Source organism: Parambassis ranga, chromosome 8, assembly GCF_900634625.1.
Source record: "Parambassis ranga chromosome 8, fParRan2.1, whole genome shotgun sequence".
NCBI lineage: Eukaryota > Metazoa > Chordata > Actinopteri > Ambassidae > Parambassis > Parambassis ranga.
In genome coordinates this window covers 6,659,491-6,677,442 of record NC_041029.1, presented here as the reverse complement: position 1 = coordinate 6,677,442, position 17,952 = coordinate 6,659,491, and the positions used below count along the sequence as shown (strand labels likewise).

The 17,952-nt window shown below is 42.0% G+C and overlaps 2 protein-coding genes across 3 annotated transcripts; both read left to right on the top strand.

Moving 5' to 3' along the window:
• The first annotated feature begins 774 nt into the window (after positions 1-774).
• LOC114440020 (integrin alpha-3-like) lies at positions 775-14,228 on the top strand. 2 transcript variants are annotated; one of them, XM_028412264.1, is made up of 29 exons: positions 775-946; positions 1,507-1,678; positions 4,213-4,340; positions 4,842-4,927; positions 5,049-5,185; positions 5,270-5,376; positions 5,471-5,563; positions 5,681-5,740; positions 5,838-5,991; positions 6,074-6,267; positions 6,358-6,446; positions 6,600-6,733; positions 6,854-6,931; positions 7,114-7,181; positions 8,709-8,845; positions 9,575-9,718; positions 10,070-10,167; positions 10,376-10,559; positions 10,665-10,751; positions 10,837-10,916; positions 10,996-11,073; positions 11,226-11,328; positions 11,400-11,576; positions 11,764-11,883; positions 12,059-12,169; positions 12,385-12,483; positions 12,557-12,682; positions 12,834-12,976; positions 13,356-14,228. In XM_028412264.1, exons 2-28 carry the CDS (start codon positions 1,521-1,523, stop codon positions 12,942-12,944), a joined length of 3,141 nt encoding a protein of 1,046 aa, XP_028268065.1. In that variant the 5' UTR covers positions 775-946; positions 1,507-1,520; the 3' UTR covers positions 12,945-12,976; positions 13,356-14,228. The 2 variants fall into 2 exon arrangements, with proteins under 2 accessions (XP_028268065.1, XP_028268064.1); XM_028412263.1 differs by having other exon boundaries at positions 775-1,008.
• A 753-nt stretch (positions 14,229-14,981) lies between these two features.
• On the top strand, positions 14,982-17,260 carry rdm1 (RAD52 motif containing 1). The gene is made up of 8 exons (XM_028412384.1): positions 14,982-15,117; positions 15,333-15,464; positions 15,585-15,764; positions 15,984-16,112; positions 16,189-16,336; positions 16,780-16,878; positions 16,971-17,047; positions 17,140-17,260. Exons 2-8 carry the CDS (start codon positions 15,366-15,368, stop codon positions 17,218-17,220), a joined length of 813 nt encoding a protein of 270 aa, XP_028268185.1. The 5' UTR covers positions 14,982-15,117; positions 15,333-15,365; the 3' UTR covers positions 17,221-17,260.
• The last annotated feature ends 692 nt before the right edge of the window (positions 17,261-17,952 follow it).

Genomic DNA, 17,952 nt, shown 5'->3' with positions numbered 1-17,952 from the left:
TAGAAGATAAAATGTGTGCTTTAATCTATCTCTCTGAGGACTATGTGGGCAAAGAGAGCCTGGACCGCTTTGGGGTGGTCCTTAAAAAAACGGTTTGAGAGTGTAGGGATCTTTTTGGATATGAACTACATTCACAAATATGTATTTACTTATTTTCAAATCAGCTAAGCTGTTTGAACAAAACTGCATTTATTTAAAAAAAAAGTAGTTTTATTAGTGAGAGTCCTCACAAGTATACAAGTACAGGCATGAATCTGTGTGAGTGTTGAACACTGATTGTGTTTTGAATGTCAGAAAAAAAGAGAAGAAAAAGAAAGAGTGGGGAAGTGGTGACAAAGACAGGAAGCTAAAATAAACCAACAAAGTGTGTGTGTTCCATGAGTCAAAGTTCATTACTTGTAATGACTGTAAAACACACACACACACACACACATTACACATTAAACACAAGAGAAGGGTGTGTGCAGAGAAACAATCAAGGTGTCCTTGTATGTCTAAATGTCCTGTGTACATTTATTACTATTCTATATGAATGTGTGTGTGTGTGTGTGTGCATGTGAGAGAGTGTGTGTGTGTTATCAGCGTTTGGGGCCTAAAAGTGTACCATGCTGGTGAGGGTCCTCACAAAGAAAGAAAGAGTAATGTGTGTGTGTGTGTGTGTGCGTGTGTGTGTGTGTGCGTGTGTGTGTGTGTATGGGTAGGTGGGTGGGTCAACACAAGGGGAGAGAGAGAGAGAGAGAGAGAGACATGATTTCATTTTAGGGTGAGCAAGCACGACTGAGGAATGAGAATGAGAGAGAAAGGAAGGTAGATAGACCTCCACAAACAGTGAGTGAGAGAGAGAGAGGCAGCTGAGCGCGTGCAGAACAGTCATTGGCAGACAGAAGAAAGACACACCAACAGACCACGCCGAGCAGGGACTGAACCGATGACCTGCTGAGGACGAGTGAGTTTACCTTCATCAACAAACAAACAAATAGGAAGCTGCTTCAGCCTGGAGAGAAACAGGTCAGAATGTTTTTTTCTTTCCACATTTAAAGTCGAATATAAATATACATCTGTTTGTTGTAGTTAAATAACATGATTTATTTAAACTGCTACTTGAAGGATTATCATCAAATTTACAGAAGTAAAACAATCCTATAGTAGAAAAGAGAATTCCAGGTGAATACACTAAAATGACATGATGCTAAATTAGAGAAGAATACTGTAAAACATGCTGTTAAATTAGGTGAGGACTAAACACAGACTCTCCTGTGTCATGAGGATGTGAGCTTGTTATGACAGGTATATTATGAGCACAGACAAATGTCAGACAGCTGTTAAACAGAGTGACAAGTGTTCATTCAAACCGGCAACTGTCTGCCAATCAGGTGAGAGCTGGTCACCTGACTTCATTTCATTCACAAATAATCAACAATCAGTCTACCTTTTTATAGTCACGGTTCATAGAGCTGCCATTTTTCTACCTGCCTGACTCACATACACGGGTCTTATCTTTTACAGGTGTGTGTGTCTCCATGGCGACAGGTGTGTGCATGCTGCTGAGTGCGTGCATCAGCATATGTGCAGCTTTTAATCTTGACACGTTGTTCCCGTTGCTGAAAACTGGCGAAGACGGAAGCCTGTTTGGACTTTCCGTCGCCCTGCACCAAGACTTGAAGACAGACAGTTACCTGTGAGTACACACTTGTCCGTTACACGTCTGCTTTCAGGTGTGCCCAGGTAAATGTTTGATCTGCCACATTGTTGCACTGCAGACCTCAAACAAAATGAAAAAAAACAACAACATGAAGCTCTCTGATTGGCCGGTGGATGTCTGTGTAAAACATACCTTGTGACACATCAAAGATGATGTAGAGAAATCCTTTGTGTGGTATTTGTGTGTTTTATATCATGTTGTTGCTGCCGCTGTTTCAGTTCCCTCTCCGTCTCTTCAAAGTCTGGTTTCTGAGTCGCTCAGGTGAATCCTCATCATGTGAAGCCATGCTGCATTACACACAAAGAGCCTACCAGTTCTTTCATTATATCCGATCTCTGTAGTTGTGTGTGCTGCGTGTGTCTGTATGTGAAACTAACTTTAAAACCTGTTACACACAAGGAATTCACACACACACAGTAACACACAGAGTCAGGTGAATGCCCTGCAGTGTTAATAATGCGTCTGAATTCTCCTGAAGTCTGAGCAAACATTGTACAGTAGCTACAACAGGAGGGGGGCTTGGAGAGGCTCCACAGCTTCTTGAAGGTTATTAAGAAAGATATAACACTGCTGATGGAAGGTCAGGAAGTCTGTGAATTGTTTTCAGGACTCCTGAAGGAAATTTAAGGGGATTGTTGAGATAAGATTTTGGGAGTTTGTTTGAGGTGTTCTGAGGTCCTCAAAGGGTTGTAACCGTCCTTAAGGATTGCCTATGTGCTTGAGAAGTTCTGGGTTTAATCAGCGGGATTTCCTGTTTCAGTTAAGTTTGCATCCTGTTTAGTTGTAGTTTTTTTAGTTCAAGTATTGGTTTAGCAGAGTCACTTAGTCTTGCTGATACACTACACACATGTCAGTGTGGAGTTTATCATGCTGGTTGGCTGCCAGTGTATCAGCTTCAGCGCTCAGAGTAAGACTAAGCAGCTGCTTCTGTATCTGATGCTGACAGGTCACATGGTAGAGTCAGACACCGAGACCCTAAATTCTTTGGAAGCTGCTCCTCTGTGGAATGAGTCATGTTAGTATGGACAACTATTACTGTGACTATGACACTGTAATAATGGTGGAAAGATAAAGACAGCAGGATCCACCGCGGATTCTGAATGGAGGTTTATTCTGACGTATAGTGATGATGATAATGATGCTGATGATGATGATGATGATGTCCTTGGAGAATGTTCTGATTGTCACTGAAAAAGAGAACATTCTTCTGGGGAGAAGAGTGGAGGTCACTGAGGGGTCACCTATCTGTCTGTCTTTGTCACCATGACAACAGCCTCTTCATGTTCTCTAATTGAATTGGCTGATAAAGGACCACACATGAGTAATCTCGTTTACTGATGGAGTTCAGGGGTTCAAGGGGTCAATGTGTCCTCTGATTGGCTCAACTTCACGCCCTTCAGACATCTGTCCCTCCAACTGGTTGTCATGTACACCTGATCAATAAATAGATATATGTTTTATAGGTCGTTTAGGAGATTCCACTGGAACTGTGAGGCTTAAGGAGACATTTAGGGAGGGAAATGTCCCTGGTTCATTCAGAAAATTTCTAGTCACCTTGAATGGTAGGACTCTACAGTGTTAAAGTTAAAAAGTTAAAGATGAGGTTAAGGTTGTTCTACCATTTGAATACCTGTCCAAAGAAGGATTGAGTTTTTCAGAACCATTAAGCAGGCCTCAGGAAGACGTTTGTGCTCTTGCAGGTTTTTGTTGTGTCTCGTAATGTCTGACACCTTTAAATGAGCTACTATGATCTGAGTTCAGTGCAGAAGTGAGTCTAAACCCACAAAGACCTTCCTGAAGGTCTGTGAGTACAAGACTAAAAGTTCATTTCCTATTTAACAATTATTGATGAACCATATGGGGAACTTGATGTTTTTGTCCCTGTCCCTGTGCCCCCCATTGTCACTGCGTAAACTGACATGTGTCCCCACAGAATCAGTAAAACAGGAACACACACACACACAGTCTGGTTTCTGGTTACTTTAATTGAATTCACAGCTGTTTGGACCCATTTCATACATTGTTCCAATGTTTCCAGTTTTGCGGAGTCCAGTTCAATCCAGTCAGGTCACGTCACAGACGTCAGTCCTAAAACTGTTTAAACCTCAGGTCAGTTTTCACATCCTCCACCTGAATGCATGACTGCAGCTAATCAGGAGGAGACGATGCATGTCCTCTGTCTGTCATTGTCTGGCCCGGTTCTCCTATGTGGGTGTATGACTGTGTGTGTCCTGGTCGTCCTACAAACTCAGACGTCTCTTCATTTATTTCAGGACGGTAACAACAGCAAAGAAACATAAGTCAAACAAAAAACAGTCTGCACAGGATTCAGGGACCACCAGGGACATTTCAAAGACCCTTGGAGTACCTGATGTATATTCACTCAAGGTCACGCAGATGAGCGTCCTTGGACAATTTCATAAAGCATCAACAGAGTCCTGTTTAATTATAGGGACTTTAGGATGAGTGGTTTCAGGTAACAGAACCTCTCACCTGTGTCATCCTGACAGGCTATTGGTCGGTGCTCCAAGGGAAAAGGCGGAGCCAAACATTCCAGCTAATCGAACAGGAGGAGTATACAGCTGCCCAATTACTGCTGACCAATTAGACTGCAGGAGGATAAAGCTCATAGACCCAGGTGAGTGTTGAACAGCTAGCACTCCGATACTCTGTCTGTCTGGTTGGGGTTTGTGTCAGCCAATAACAGAGAAGGAATCAAGACTTACTGGAAAATAATCAGTTTTTCCTCTCCGCTCATGTAGTTTTGCTGCAGCAAACGGTGTAATCACCTTTTCCCTGTGATATGATCAGAGTTCTGGTGCATTATGGGTAGTCCATCCCTCAGTGAAAAGTGACAGCTGCTGTCTGTTTCTCCTTTATCTGCTTCCACGCACTCAGGCATGATTAGGCTTTGTCCCGAGTGGGCCCTAATCAGTGGTAACCCTGGCAGGACATGAGTTTATTTTTACAGTGAAAGAAATAAGGAAAAAACAACACAGCTGCTCTCGGACATCTGATACATGCACATAAAACCACTGATATAAGCGTTCTCTGTAAGTGAACAGAGCAGTAGGTACACGTTCTGTTATTGGCATCAGTCAGAGGGATCCATCATTCACTTGTCCTCTTACTGCTTCAGACCTGAACCTCTCTGAAGACCTGGTTGAGGACATGTGGTTGGGCGTCTCGGTAGCCAGTCAAGGCCAACCAGGAGGCAGGGTCCTGGTGAGTCTAATTCGTGCCCTATTGTGATCCATAGAATCCCATTAGGTTAGGTATTAGAAAGATGTACTAACTAACCCTGAATAACTAATTAACTGATAAACTTTGCCCTTCTTCCCTGCAGGCTTGTGGTCATCGGTTTGTTAAACTCTATGGAGCGTTCAAACTCCGACACATGATCGGACGGTGTTATCTCCGTGGAAACGACTTGGAGTATGATGAGAAGGACATTCAGTGGCAGAACCCAGACCAGCCCTGCAGGTTGGTCATATGACCTATATAGCACATGATGCCAGGTTTTAAACTGATGGTGACTGACGATGCACTGTGTGTGTTTGTGTTTAGTCACCTGGGTGACGTCAGCACAGAGGTCATGTGTAATATGGGGATTTCTGCCTCCATCACTCAGACTGAGGTTATTGTGGGCTCACCTGGAAGCTTTGAGTGGCAAGGTGACTGTTCTACTCTGTTCTGCTGACTTAAATCTAGAATCATGATCTCAGTTTAAGTTTTATTTTTCATTTATTTTGTGTGTGTATGTTGTAGGAAATGTCCATGTCACCTGGATGAATCCTAACAATGAGTTTGACACACAGAAGAGCTCCTTTCTTAACATGGAGCAGAGAAACATTTATATAGGTGCGCTGCTTATTTCAAATATACTTTTTATTCCAAGAACATATCCTCTGAAAAATCTCAAGTTGTTATGCTTTCTTCTGTAATCAGTGACTGTAGTTTTCTGTACATTTTGTGCAGGATATTCTGTTACTCAAGCCCGTCGTCTTCTATCTGGAGATAATTTAACCATAGTAACAGGTGACTGACTGTTCAACTTTCTGTAAATGATCCAATCAGTACCTAGCTTGGTGGTTCTATTCATGTATTGATATTCATTATTATTATTGGTGAACAGGAGCTCCTAAGGACAGTAAAGAAGATGCACGTGGCTCTGTGCTGCTAGCAGTCAAGCACTCTGGTAAATTAATGATTCAGCAGACACTGCGTGGTCAACAGATGGGCTCCTACTTCGGTAACGCCGTGGCAACCGCAGACCTCAACAATGATGGGTAATCGAAGGTTCATGGCAAGGGTACATCTACTTTGTAACTACATTATTGTCACACATAGGGTTGTTTTCCTGTCCCATAGGTGGAATGACTTGTTGGTGGGTGCTCCTTTTTACTTCCACCGTCAGGAGGAGGTGGGTGGAGCAGCTTATGTCTACATGAATACAGGGGGGAAGTTTGATTCCGAACCCAGTGTGGTGCTGAAGGGGCCAGTTGGATCAGCTTTTGGTATGGCTATTACAGCAGCAGGAGACCTCAACCAAGATGGCTTCCAGGGTGAGAACCTACCAATGCTGTGATTATGACATGCTATATGTGGATTTAATCATCATCAGTAATCAGCCAAGTGATATATTGTTGATCCAGATTTTGCAGTTGGAGCACCTTTCCACGATACTGGATGTGTGATGATCTGGACTGGGAGCAGTGATGGGATCTCTACAGAGCCGAGTCAGGTTTCAGACCTACATTTGTTTTTTCTCTGTTTTGTGAGGAATGTCAGTGACGTAAATCTGAAATCTAAGACAAAGTCTAAAAGCTGAAACAGCACATTGAAAGTCAATCCCATTGCAGCAACTCCCCTACAGTGGTGTTTTTAAATTGCACAGGTGATCCGGGGCAGAAGTCTCTCTCCTGTGTTCAGAAGTTTTGGTTACTCCCTGGCTGCTGGTCTAGATGTTGATGGAAACAAATATCCAGACCTGCTAGTTGGCTCTCTGGATGATACTGTCGCTCTGCTTAGGTAATAATTACAGACAACTTTTATATTCATCTTTGTACCAGTTTTGGTTGGTTAATTGATTGATTGATTGATTGATTGATTGATTGATTGATTGATTGATTGATTGATCAATTGAAACAGATCCCGTCCGGTTGTTCACCTGAATAAAACGCTTAGAGTTACTCCAGGTGTTGTCGACCCAAGCAGCTGTGACTTCTGGTAAGATTTAAGGCTGCTAACATGCTAACATGCTAACAACATAACAGACTAATGTGCTAATAGTAAACAAGCTGTCTCTGTTTGTGACACATTGTTCAAGAAAGGCACAGTTAATATTTTTATTTAACATTAAATAAAATTATATTTAATATCCTAACATGCTAACGGAGTAATTTTCTCAGCATGCAGGTGGAGGTGTGTTTTTCCTACATGTTCAGCACTGGAGAGAAGAGCGACAGGGACAACATCAGTGAGTCAACAGACAGTTTTATTTCTGTCTAATTTCATTACCATTTTAATTATGCTGTGTTTCTATTTCCATTAGCACAAGCTGCAAATGTCACTCTACATTTATCTAACAGCCTTAGTCCCTTATTTCATTTAAGATGTAGATTTTACAATGACGCCTGATCGTTAATAGAGATAAATCATGTGTCACTGTTAGAGTGGCTCCACTGTGTCCAGCTGCAGCAGTAAAATGCCTCCCACTGGTGTAATTATTGGTTCCACTCACTCCTCAGATTTGGTGCAGGATACTTGCATTTCCTGGTAGGACGCACTCAGGGCTGCATTAACCTCTTTAAGGGCTCCTGAACCCCACATTAGATCTCATTTACAATATTTCCACAAGAAACAAACCTGAACTGTACTGAGAGACTGAAATGACTGCAGCTGCTGCGACCAGTATGATGCTGATAAGTCTGTTTACAGTCAGGACTCGTTAATTACAGCGACCAGCTTCCTGTGTATGTGTGTGTGTTTGTGAGAGAGAGAGGGGGGGAAGAGACTGATTGACAGGACAAAGCTGTCAATTAGCACCTGCCGTTAATCAGCAAAGTGACACACACACACTCCCCTCAGGGATGTCTGTGTGTCCTCATTCTGTCTGATTAATTTGACCAATCAGAGCTGAGGTCACACTGTTGCTATGACACTATGCCTCTACAAGCACACACACAGCTGATGACATCATGCTTTGTCCTTGTGTGTCCTCTTGTCTCCTGTGTTTCTCTGAATGATAAATCACGTTACAGAAACTGATATTATTACACACACACACACACACACACACACACACACACACACACACACACACACACTTTGCACTGCTGTGTGTGGTTGTGTCTTGTTAATTTGACCAGTCATGATCAAGGTCACATTGACTGTGTCTCTCTCCATGCACCTAAATGTCCTCCGTCTGATCCTCTTTTGCTTTGAACTTAAAAACAGTAGAATAAATAACACAGTAAATATCTGAAATAATTTCTTAAATGTCTGTGCTTGACAAAGTTTTTGCTTCAAGTCTGCTTCATTATGCTTCAAGTCTCTTCATGTAGACCTATGGAAGAGGATTAGGGCCACAGAAAAAGCTGTCTTTTTCTGAGATTATGTTTTGCTAATCCTGAATTTATTCTTAAAATTCTGAATATTGTTATTTTTTGTGCAATATAAATCCTCTTCTGTATGTAGACAGATGGGATTTCTGCTGATTTGAATCCTTGTTTAGAACATACAACATTCTGCATTTATTAGTTACTACATAAGGTCTCCTGGAGTTTCACAAGGCTTGATTCTTGGTCCTCCCATGTTTCATGAAGAAAACCTTAGCAGCATATGTTCTTATAGTTAATTATGTCTGTTAGCTTTATTGACATGATGAAAGTCTAAGTCCACTGAAAAGATCAGCCATAAAATGAGACAACACTTTCAATGCTTTTCAGAAGAACCTCAATGTAGTATGTATTTATACTCGTGTATTTCTGTCTTCATCTCTCAGCTGTCCACTTCACCATCACTGCAGACATCACCAGCCTCAAGCCCCGCCTTCGTTTCCAAGAGAATGGACAGAGCATGTACTCCGGTTACCTATCGATGCCAAAGAAACAGTGTGAGACCCTGAGAGTTGGCCTGCTGGTGAGACACGAGTCCTCCACATAGCCTGTCACAGAGTGTAGCAGAGACAGTTTTAGATATTTGAAACTGTAATTACAGAATCGGATTGAAGGAAGTTCTGCTTTGTGAGATAAGACAGCTCCTGATTACTCCACCAAGACTATTTCTGCAGAGTGTTAATCAGACTGTTGCTGATAAAGCTGATCTGCTGCTTATCTACCAAACTTCAGAGCGAGACGAATACACTTTCAGAGCAGGATACAGCAAACGTCTACCAGCAACTGTTTTTGAAAATATGGACACAGCTGTCGGAGCTTGAGTGTTGTGTTTTCAGTTACTGGTTGAAGGAAAGTTGAGAACACAGTCTTGTTCTGTCACGTCATTCTTATCAGCTTATGTTCAGGTTTTTAGCCGAATGTCATATTTTGATGTTCTTCACAACATGTGCTGACTCATCCTGTGATGCTGAAATGTTCCTGTCACAACAGGCCTGTCCCACACTGCTGAGCGTCATCCATTTAGTCCATTAACTATAAATCCTGTTCACTTCACATTCCTGCTGATCATTCTCCACATCCTTCCCTCTGCCCGGTTTCCTCTGAGATAGCAGCTGGTTTCACTTCATTTAAATCAGCCTGCGCAGATAATCCTTTAGTGTTTAGTCAGCTTTATGCCCTGTTAGGGTGACTGAACTAATCTGTCTAACAGAAGCGCTGCTGAAGTTCTGATGTGTGTGCTTGTCGCCTGCAGAGTCTGATCCGAGACAAAGTGGAACCTCTGGTGTTCTCCCTGAATGTTTCTCTGTATGAGAAGCTTCCCAAGAAACGAAATGCCATACAGGACCTGAAGCGCCTCCCTGTGCTGAGTGAGACACCCAGACCTATCAGAACCCAGGTCAGAGCCTAGCAGGACCTAACAAATCCAATCAAAATGCTCATGATCAGTTAAAACAAAATATAAAAAATGAAAAGAATAAAGAAAAACTTTAACCTCCACCATCCTCAAACCCCAAAACTGTAAAGAAAATTGAGAATCTGATGTCAAGACTGATCCAGAACCCATTAGACCCAGATCAGTGCTCATAAGATTCCATTACCAATTTATACTGAACCCTTGAAGAACCTGGGAGCCAACTTGAACTAAGGCCACAGGCACCCTGTAACATATTTAAGCATATGTAGAAACATCAGAACCTGTATGCAACCCTTTCAATATATTTCTAAACTTTATTTCCTCAACTTGCAGATCCATATTCTGAAAGCCTGCGGTTCTGATAACCGTTGCCATAGTAACATGCAGATGGCTGCCCAGTTCACTGATGAGAACCAGATACCCTTCACCGAGTAAGTTAAGTAAAAACCAGTAAAAAAATGCATCACAATTCTTCTCATGCTTCTTTCGTTGTTGTGTTTTACTGATTGATATTCAAACTTGTCAGATAATTATGATAACACATAGAAATAAGTAAGTTGTTCAGGCTTCCAGCAGATTTAAAAGTTCAAACAGTCATGTCAGGCTACTGCTGATGTGTGTTATTTTGTGTGTTTTCAGGTTGAAGGGTAGCCAAGTGTTGTATTACAATGCCAGCATCAAGAGGCTGTTTCTGGAGGTTAACGTCAGCAACACACCATCGCCGGGCCGACCAGCAGAGGATGCTCACAATGCTGTTCTGAACATTAGCATCCCACCGTCACTAATATATTCTGGGGTTCAAACCAAGGCAGAAACGATAACGGTGTTTATTAAGTTTTAGCATGTACAGTATACTTTGATGACACTGATAGTGGATTTCAACCTGGTCTAATCATCTCTGACTAACCTGTAATTGTTTATGTTTTAGGGTGATGTCCCAGCAGTGGTGGAGTGTTCTGTTGACAAGACTGTTCTTCTGTGTGAGCTGGGAAACCCATTCAGAAGCAACCAGAAGGTATAGAACTGTGATGTCTGACCTGCAGCCCGTGAAGCTGTGTATGGTATTTGACTCTGGTCTTGTGTGTCTTCCTGTGTTTCAGGTTCAGGTGTTGATCAAATTTCAGCCATCTGAGATCAGTTTGGACACCAGAGAGATTCGGTCTCTGCTTCAGCTGTCCACGTAGGACACTACGTCACACTCACTCACCCTCTGGCTGTGTTTGTTGGACAGGTGCTGATTCATGTCTGTGTGTCTTCAGGCTTAGTGAACAGTCTGACCTGTCTCCAATCTCTGTCTCCATGTTGGTGGAGTATTCACTACAGACGTCTCTCACTCTGTAAGTTTCAACAAAGAGCACCAATGCTTACACGGTAAACTTGTTTACCAATTTCAGCTGTTAGTAACTGCATGCAAGTGTGAATTAAAGATTGTTTTGTTGAATTAACTGTTATGTTACACACTGCACAATAACTGGCTGCATTCTAACAGAATGAGTCAACCCGGCCCCACCTCCTTCAGCGGTCATGTGATTGGCGAGTCGGCCATGAAGACGACAGAAGACATTGGCAGTGTGCTGATCTTCACCTTCCAGGTTTGTCTTAATCCATTATTCCCAGTATTTGACCAAATGATGGCTGTGTGTAAGCAGGTGTATTCTGACAGGTGCATATCCAAGGGAAGCCACTGGGTCACCTAGGTAACCTGGAGGTGGAGTTTAATTGGCCGATTGAGGTGACGAACGGGAAGTGGCTGCTGTACCTCACAGAGATCCAAGTAGAGGGGACCTCAGAGCCTCGCTGCACTCCACCTGGTGGCATCATCAATCCCCTCAACCTTATGGTAACCAACACAGCTTGTTCGCTTCTGTCATTTCAAAATAAAGGCCACTTAAATCTTTTACGGGAACTTTTAACTTGTTTTTCTGAAAATTGAAGACATTTTGGAAATTTCTCACCAGCTGTCTGTAGATTTGATCCAGTGGAACTGTTACAATTAATTTCTGGATGTCTTTGTTCAACTTTCAAAGGAGGAGAAGGAGAGGATACGAAGGAGTCTGGAGGATGAGGGGAGGGGAAACGAGGAGGAGCAGAAAGAGAAAATTCTACCCGCGCTTCACCTGCAGGGATCAAAGAAATCTTACACACTGGTACATAAATATGGAAACTCTAAAGTCAAAACAAGCACACTTTTGTCTATATTGTTTTAGGAAAGGACAGCTTGGAAAGTTGAAACCATGACAGAAAATATGGATGTTTTAGAAAACAGACCCATTTTAGGATTCAGAGTAATTTGAATTTGAATGATAACCATTTGTGTTGCAGGACTGTGTCCATGGGGCAAAATGTGTGAAATTTGTCTGTCCACTTGTCAACATGAACAACTCAGCGACTTTGACTGTCAGAGCCAGACTGTGGAACTCCACCATGATCGAGGTACAGACACTTTCATCAAATTTTAAATTACCTTTCAACTACTGACTTTGTCTCTGCAAGCTACCATTTTTCTCTTGATTTTATTATTGTGGATCCTGGAGTAAGAGCCCCATTCACAAGCTGTTGGTCCTAATAGTCATTAAAAGGATTTGTAATATCATATCTTCTGGCCAAAGAGTTATCCTTTTCAATCAGAGCTTGCTGTTGTGTTTCAGGACTACAGCAATGCAAGGAGTGTGTTGGTTCGAGGCCAGGTGACTCTGAAGCTGAAAACTAACAAACCTACCATCTACATGGAGTCTCAAAGCTCAGAGGTAGGCAGCAGTCACTCAGTGTGTTAGTAATTTGCTTGTGTTACCTCTTGAATCCCTCTATTCCTCTCTGCAGATTGAGGTTCACATTTATCCAGAGTTGGGCCTGCAGATTGACTCTGGTGCCCCCTTGTGGATCATTGTGGTGTCTGTGCTGGCTGGAGTCTTGCTGCTGGCTCTTATCTGCCTGCTTCTCTGGAAGGTAAACTCTGCTGTAGCCACCACAAGCTTCACGTCCAGTTGCATTGTTTGACGTTAACTTTCTCAAGACCCCGCCATCATTAGATTATTTTTTACTGTGACCATCGACTCCTGGTTGGTAAAGTGCTGCTGTGTTGCCTCCTGCTGTTCAGTGTGGGTTCTTCAAAAGAGCCAGCACCAGGGAGCTGTACCGGGCCAAAACCCAGAAGGCCCACATGAAGACCCAGCCGTCTGAGAACGACAGGCTGACTGAGGAGCTCTGAGGCTGGGCACCCTGCTGCCAGACAGCCCTGTTGTAAGGACCAGCTGCTGACTAACTATTTACTGACTGGTTGCTTTGCTGGCTGTTTCTTTCTGCAGGTGGAGGCTTTTTTTGACTAAATTCTTTACTTCCCTTTTCTTTCCAGCTCTGCTCTGCTTCTGATCACCTGTAATAATCTTTTTTTAAGTCTAGATTTGCAACATAAAAATAGTTTAATGGCATACTATATATAGAGCTTTTTATATGTGACACATGTGTTCCTACATTCATTTTTCTTCAGTACGTGATTTGCGCCCGGTTAGCCCGTTCAATAATCCATTCCTGGTTTCACCCGCTCACCTGCTCAAAGCCTCTGCTGCCTGCTGCTTCGTGGGTGTAGAGGGTTTCTGACTCTTTCTTCTGTATTCCACAGTGTGGTTTCTTTGTGCGACCAGAGGCATGGCAAACTGCAACGCTCCACCAGGGGAGGATCACGGGTAAAGACGTCCAGCAGCAACATCAGTACACTGACGCTGATGGGTTCCTGATCCAGGACCAGGTCTCTTCATCCCGGGGCAGGAAGTCCCCAAAACACTGGGTCACCTCCTGGACAGAGGCTCACTGAGAGACACTCAGTATCTGTGGAAATAGTCCCAACCCTAATCAGTCCAAACAGGACCAGACCAGTCCAACACACTGCCAGTCTTCATGTCTGCTGCCATGAAAAACTCTCACCCTGTTTACATTCAGTTCAGTTATTAGATGTGGAGGTGTGAGGTTTTCGTGTAACATAGGATTTAATGTTGATTTATGTGAATATAAAATATGTTTTATATTTTTGTGTACAGACAACTCATTTGTGTTTCAGCTTCCAGAAACAGCAACAATCAATTTAAAGGCGGATGATTGATCTGGAATATGATTATGAAGCAAACAGTGTTTTTATTTAAAGGGCTAGAATAAAAAAAAAACAGTGAACTGCTTCTTTAAGGACCAAATTTGGCAGAAGGTGTCAGTTGGTGTTTCTGAAAGTGAAAGATACTTGGTCAGCAAGATCCTCTGAAGTCAGATCCCTTCTTTGTGTGCTGTCAAAGTAGAGAGTATCAGAGTGAAGCATCCTTGAATAAGGAGTCTTTAGCAAGATTTGATGGAGTGACCTGTCAGATCCATCTTTGGCTCTGAGAGACACAGTGTTTCCGGTTTCTATTCTAAAGATATATTTATGTTGCCTTTAAGTGCTCCTCATAAAATTGTGAGTAAATTATTTGTGTTGTTTTTAGGTGTAAAAGATACAAATATTTGTTTCACGTGCTGTCTTGTTTTTGTAAGAGTTTTTTATGATTCTGATTATTCAAACAGCACAAAGAAGCAACCTCAGTTTTTGTGTAAAAACTGTGCTATTCAGACTGTTCAGATGTGGTTAACTGTGTGATATTAAAATAGTTTTTGAGAATTTATTGCTCTTCACTTTATCAGCAGACCATGGTATGATTGTAAACATATTATGGCCATATTATACTATGACCTCTTTCCATTTTTACATACATATATCATAGTAGGCTGTATATCTTTAAAAATGTCATACTGTATTTAGTCAAAAATTAAAAAGGTCATAATATATTTTTACATAAAATTATAACAGTATAGCACAAACACCGTATAAAGTAGTGTATGGTCATAAAATAGTGGAAAAAAACATAATATAACATGTAAAAAACGACATACTATGTTACTTTGCCTACTTGCCTGCTGCTAAGTGCTCAAATCAAAATAAAAGGCAAGTCTGGGAACTGCAAAAAAAAAGGATTTTGTATCTTTAAATGTCATTGGAGCCTGTGATTGGTCTGATGCTGATGTCGTCACTCTACCTTCTCATTGGCTGCAGAGCGGTAGAGTGGCTCTGATTGGCTGTAGTAACTGACTCCGCCCTTTGGCGGAAGCGCGGTAAGTGTGTTTTTGCTGGTGAGTTGTTTGTGACTGAAGTTCTCCGAGTTTAAAAGAAGACGGTAAACTCACAGACAGATGTTTGTCTTTTTTTTTTTTTTTTTTTTTTTTTTTTTTTGATTGTTTTTAAGCTGACGACATCTTAGTAAGGTGTTCAGAAAGAACGTCTCGTCAGTCAGTCAGAAATCCGTCGTTTTCCATGACATTAAAATCTCCTGCAGAGGTACATGGACTTCTCCACAAACCACTAGGTAAACTACTCGCTTGATAAATTACACTTGTCGTTAGTTCCCTCCTCTCTTCTAAGCCCACTGACTGCTGCGCATAGGCAGCATACATAAGGTTCAAAGTTTGCAAGTATTGGATATTGGACTTGAAGGCCTAAGTGCTGAGTGTTAGTGGGCATTTAATATAATAACATAATTATTACAGAGATTTTAATTGGGGTTTGGTGCAACTTGTTTAGCTACAGCAAGGGGAAGTTTGCCGTGCAGGTGTGATGGATGTGGACATCCTGGAGTTTCGGGTTCCTGTGGAGAACAGCAAGGCGCTTTTTGTGTGGGACATTGAGCCCACTCACACTGAAGCTGGAATCTATGTAAGTACATGTAGCATCTTGGTTTGAAAGAAACAAGTTTTTATGTATATAGAACTTATTAAAAATTCTTGTCTCAGCAGACCTAATTATGCTCTAACTGATGATTATGTTTACTATCAGGACGGACTGTTTGCTGTGTTCTCGTCCTTCGGTCCTCTCTACATGCTGAAGGTGAGCCCTAATGCTCCTCTCCACCCACCCGGCTTCTACGCCCTCATCAAGTTCTACTCTGCTGCTCATGCCTCAAAGGCTCAACAGCAAACTGATGGACGCCGGCTGTTCCAGAGCTCTCCACTCAAGGTCAGCCACAGGTTTCTTCTTCTTTTGCCATAAAAATAGCCTTTTATTTTTCTAGTTTGAGTACACCACAAGCTGCTAAAATAATTTTAGTTACAGATTTTTTTGGAACAATGATTTAGCTTTCCAGTCAAATCTGATTTTATCTGAACCAATTATTTATTCATTTATTTAATAAATGACTGATTCGTATTTACCTATACCCCACCTGCGTTTGTTCAGGTCCGACTGAGTTCCAAACAGACTCCTCACTTCCTGTATAACAGCAGCAAACCTCTGAACCATGCCCGCTGCCTGGAATTAGCCAATCACTGCCTAGGTTTCAACGGCTGGACCACTGACATCATCACAGTGAGAAACTCTTCATCACCTCAATCAGACCTATAAAATGGAAATCAGGTTCGTATCTTTCTACATCTGTTCTCAGCTGAAGGAACTCGACAACGAGGAAGAGGAAAGTGAGGAAGGAGGACTGAGGAGGCTGAGGTTTGGCTGTGTGGTGCAGCTTTCCTTCCCTCAACATGAACAGACAACCAAAGGAGCTGCAGTGCTGGAGGACAGCTTCACATGCACAGGTGAGGACCAACAGCTCTGTGTGTGTGTTTTGGGAATGCATTTCTATTTAATCCTTGCAAACTGTGTCAAAGATGTAGTAAAACTTCATATGGTCCATGTGATCAGCGGAGAGGGAACTTGTTAGGTCCAAAGGAACTTGCTTGGTCTCATCAGTGTTTTGTTTTTTGATGGACATGATTAAGATTAAAATTAAGATTAAGATTAAGAATACCTTTATTAGTCCCACAATGAGCTGACATGATTTCTGCTTTGGAAGATTATATTAAAGAATAGGGACACCACAGCAAATAGCTTTGTGGAGTCTGGTAAGTGGTTGGGGAACTCAGTCCGACTCTCTGATGGTGAGGGTGCACTGCTGCTTCAGGATATTGACGGCTGTGTTTAGCCTGACATCAGTAGCACAACATGAACTCTGCTATTGATGTTGTGTTTGTCTCTGCAGGTCCAGATGTTTTCCTTCAGAGACGTTGTAGACTGCAAAGATTGGTCAGAGAGAAAGCGCTGGTTCAGGCCTTTTCTACAGTTCTGCTTATACTTCTAGGTACAGTGGTACTTTTCTAACTTCTATTTCACTTTGTACTTGTAAGCTGTGCTAGATGTGATTATAACGATGTGTAACCGATACCTTTGTAGGTAATGGCAAAGTGATGGTGGAGGTGAAACAGACCCCAGATCAGTTTGTGTCTGATCAGACTGAAGGAATTTTACAGGTAAACTCATTATAGTGTGTGTGTGTGTGTGCACTCACGCACATACATTGTAAGATAATTTTGTGTGTTGAATGTGTTAATGTGTGTGTCAGGTGAACGAGTTTTCTTGGGAGGAGTTTCCTGCAGTTGAAGAGGAGTTTGAAGATGATGAGTGGGATCTGACTGTGTCATAGACTCCCGGAATCCCTGTGAATACTACTGTGTCATATCTGGGTGTAGCATTAAAGAAGATGATTCTGAACAGTAATGCTTTAATTTGTTAAATAAATCTAGTTGTTCTTCTATGAGTCAGACATGTTTTGTTCTGATGATCATCTGTAGGAACCTTTCACCATCCACTGCCCTCAAAGCTGCAGTAAAGTGTAGGTCTCCTCCCTATCTTCTGGAGACACAAACAGCCACAGGTGTCACATAGTATGATTTTATTTGCTCGCCTCCAAAACAGCATAAGCAAGTAACTATTTAATGTAGTAGTGACAAATTGAGAAATCAAGTTTTTTTCTTTCTCTGTCCACAGCATAGACATAAAGTGAAGTCGAAACATTTGTAGCACCCCCTGGTGGCTCTGCCATCCTTGCATGTGTGAGTGAGCGACATCACTTGATCTCATATGAGCTTCTAAATGAAATGAGTCATTTCAGGTTGTGTACAACAGAAGACCAGCAGTCACTATCTCTCTGCATGCACATGCAATGGTAGGCTTTGTGTGGTTGTGAGTAACCAGCAGTATAACATTATGTTAATTGAGTTAATACATTAGACTGCACTGGAACCCTAAAGCACTTGTGAGTCACAGAAACACTGCAAAATATGCTTTTAAGCTTGTGTGAGAACAAAACGTGGTGAAACAGCTTTCAACTTCTATGCAGTTCAGCTTTGAAACCAACTTCCAGAAGGTACCAAAA

Coding starts and splice junctions, on each gene's coding strand:
- LOC114440020 (XM_028412264.1), top strand. CDS start 1,521: ATGGCGACAGGTGTGTGCATGCTGCTGAGTGCGTGCATCAGCATATGT. Junction 4,341..4,841: donor GATAAAGCTCATAGACCCAG/GTGAGTGTTGAA, acceptor TTACTGCTTCAG/ACCTGAACCTCTCTGAAGAC. Junction 12,170..12,384: donor GGAACTCCACCATGATCGAG/GTACAGACACTT, acceptor GTTGTGTTTCAG/GACTACAGCAATGCAAGGAG.
- rdm1 (XM_028412384.1), top strand. CDS start 15,366: ATGGATGTGGACATCCTGGAGTTTCGGGTTCCTGTGGAGAACAGCAAG. Junction 15,765..15,983: donor TCCAGAGCTCTCCACTCAAG/GTCAGCCACAGG, acceptor GCGTTTGTTCAG/GTCCGACTGAGTTCCAAACA. Junction 16,879..16,970: donor AGTTCTGCTTATACTTCTAG/GTACAGTGGTAC, acceptor ATACCTTTGTAG/GTAATGGCAAAGTGATGGTG.